Source organism: Acanthisitta chloris, unplaced genomic scaffold (genome assembly GCF_000695815.1).
Source record: "Acanthisitta chloris isolate BGI_N310 unplaced genomic scaffold, ASM69581v1 scaffold7579, whole genome shotgun sequence".
Lineage (NCBI taxonomy): Eukaryota > Metazoa > Chordata > Aves > Passeriformes > Acanthisittidae > Acanthisitta > Acanthisitta chloris.
In genome coordinates this window covers 2,846-4,297 of record NW_008689782.1, presented here as the reverse complement: position 1 = coordinate 4,297, position 1,452 = coordinate 2,846, and the positions used below count along the sequence as shown (strand labels likewise).

General features: G+C 53.1%; 1 protein-coding gene across 1 annotated transcript in view; it reads left to right on the top strand.

The window, feature by feature from the left end:
• Nucleotides 1–1,006, top strand: part of LOC103808750 (polycomb protein SCMH1-like) — a gene marked incomplete at both ends in the record, with an annotated part of 9,855 nt that extends 8,849 nt beyond the window's left edge. Inside the window, one exon of the mRNA XM_009081554.1 lies at nt 875–1,006. Within this exon, the coding sequence (XP_009079802.1) occupies nt 875–1,006 (132 nt within the window). The remainder of the gene's footprint in view (nt 1–874) is intronic.
• Between the last annotated feature and the right edge of the window lie 446 nt (nt 1,007–1,452).

Sequence of the window (1,452 nt, the reverse complement as noted above, 5' to 3'; positions counted from 1 at the left end):
CTCACCCCTGTGCTCGGGGCAGCTGGAAGGCCAGCTGGGAGCTGGTGCCTGTGTGGGCAGGGGTGGCTGGTGGGTCACCTCATTACTGCTCTCAGCTGGGCCATGGTCTGCCACCCCCTGTGTGCCATCAGTGTCAGCTTCCATTCTGTGTTCATCCACCCATGGACACCATGTGTGCCCAACCACGTACACAGCCTTGGGATGTGCTCAGAGAGGAGCAGCAGCTGGGGGTTCCTCTGGGGGGGATTGAAGGTTGGAGTAGGGTTTAATCCAGCCCTGTGTGTGGTACAGAGGGTTTGAACATCACCCAAGGGTTGTTTGCCAATCATCTAAGGGTTATGTGTGTCTGAAAGGCAAAGAGTGGGGAGGACCAGGAATCAAGTGGGATGAGCCAAGTGAGGAGAAATGGAATTAAGGGAATCAGAGGTGATATTTGGGGTAAAATACGGCAAAAATATATGGTGAAATATGGCTAAGAGTCTTAGCCTAGAAAATTCCATGTCCCTATTGAATTCAGGGAGAATCTGGATCTCCTGGGGAGCAACGGGATCCTTGAAATAAGCCGTTGTTATGCCAGTTTGGGGCTTTGTTTATTTCTTGCTCTTTAAACCTATTTAGGGTGAAACATGGCAAAAATATATGGTGAAATATGGCTAAGAGTCTTAGCCTAGAAAGGCTAACCTAAAAGGTTTCTTCACACCCTTTTTCTCTGGTAGAACTTGCCACCTCCAACCTGCTGAGCTCTGCCAGACGTGCTGGGCTGCAGCTCGAGCAGGCAGTGTGTGCCCAGGCTGGTGATGCTCAAGGGACTGTGGCAAGACTGCATTTCCCAGGACATCTCCACTCCTAAATAGGGCTTGTTCTCTCTTCCTAGACAGCAGCAGCTCGTTAGAAGGCTCTCTGCAGGGACCAGGCCGGGGCACAAAGCGCTGTGCCCACGCAGCCCCTCCATACACTGCTCCTCTCTCCCCCAAGTTACCAAAGAGTGACCGTCACCCCCTGGAAGGTGAGCACAGTGTCTCTTCTTCCCAGAGTTGGCTGCTCCCAGCCCCTGCCATGGCTGCAGCAGGGGCAGATGTGCTGTGCCAACGCGAGCTGTGGCCTCAGGGAGCTGCTTGGCTTGGCCCTGGCATGGGATGTGCTTGGTGTTCAGAGAGGAGGGAGTGAGCTGCTCTCTGGTGAGGTTCCCCACATAGATGTGTAAGGCATGTGGAATGCAGTGAGAATTTCTCCTAACCCTGGTAGTCATCATCTCCTGCCATCTAATCTGGGGTTTAATCACCCATCGCTGTGCATGGTATTAACAGCCAAAAGCTGCTCAGCTGCTTCAGTCCATCTCCCCTGGATTTTTCCACAAGGGCTTGCTGTGCTGTGTTGTGCAGACACTGATGTGCAGCTGTATGGCCAGGAACCTGCTGTCCCCTCACAGGATCCTTGTTCCTCACAGTCCTC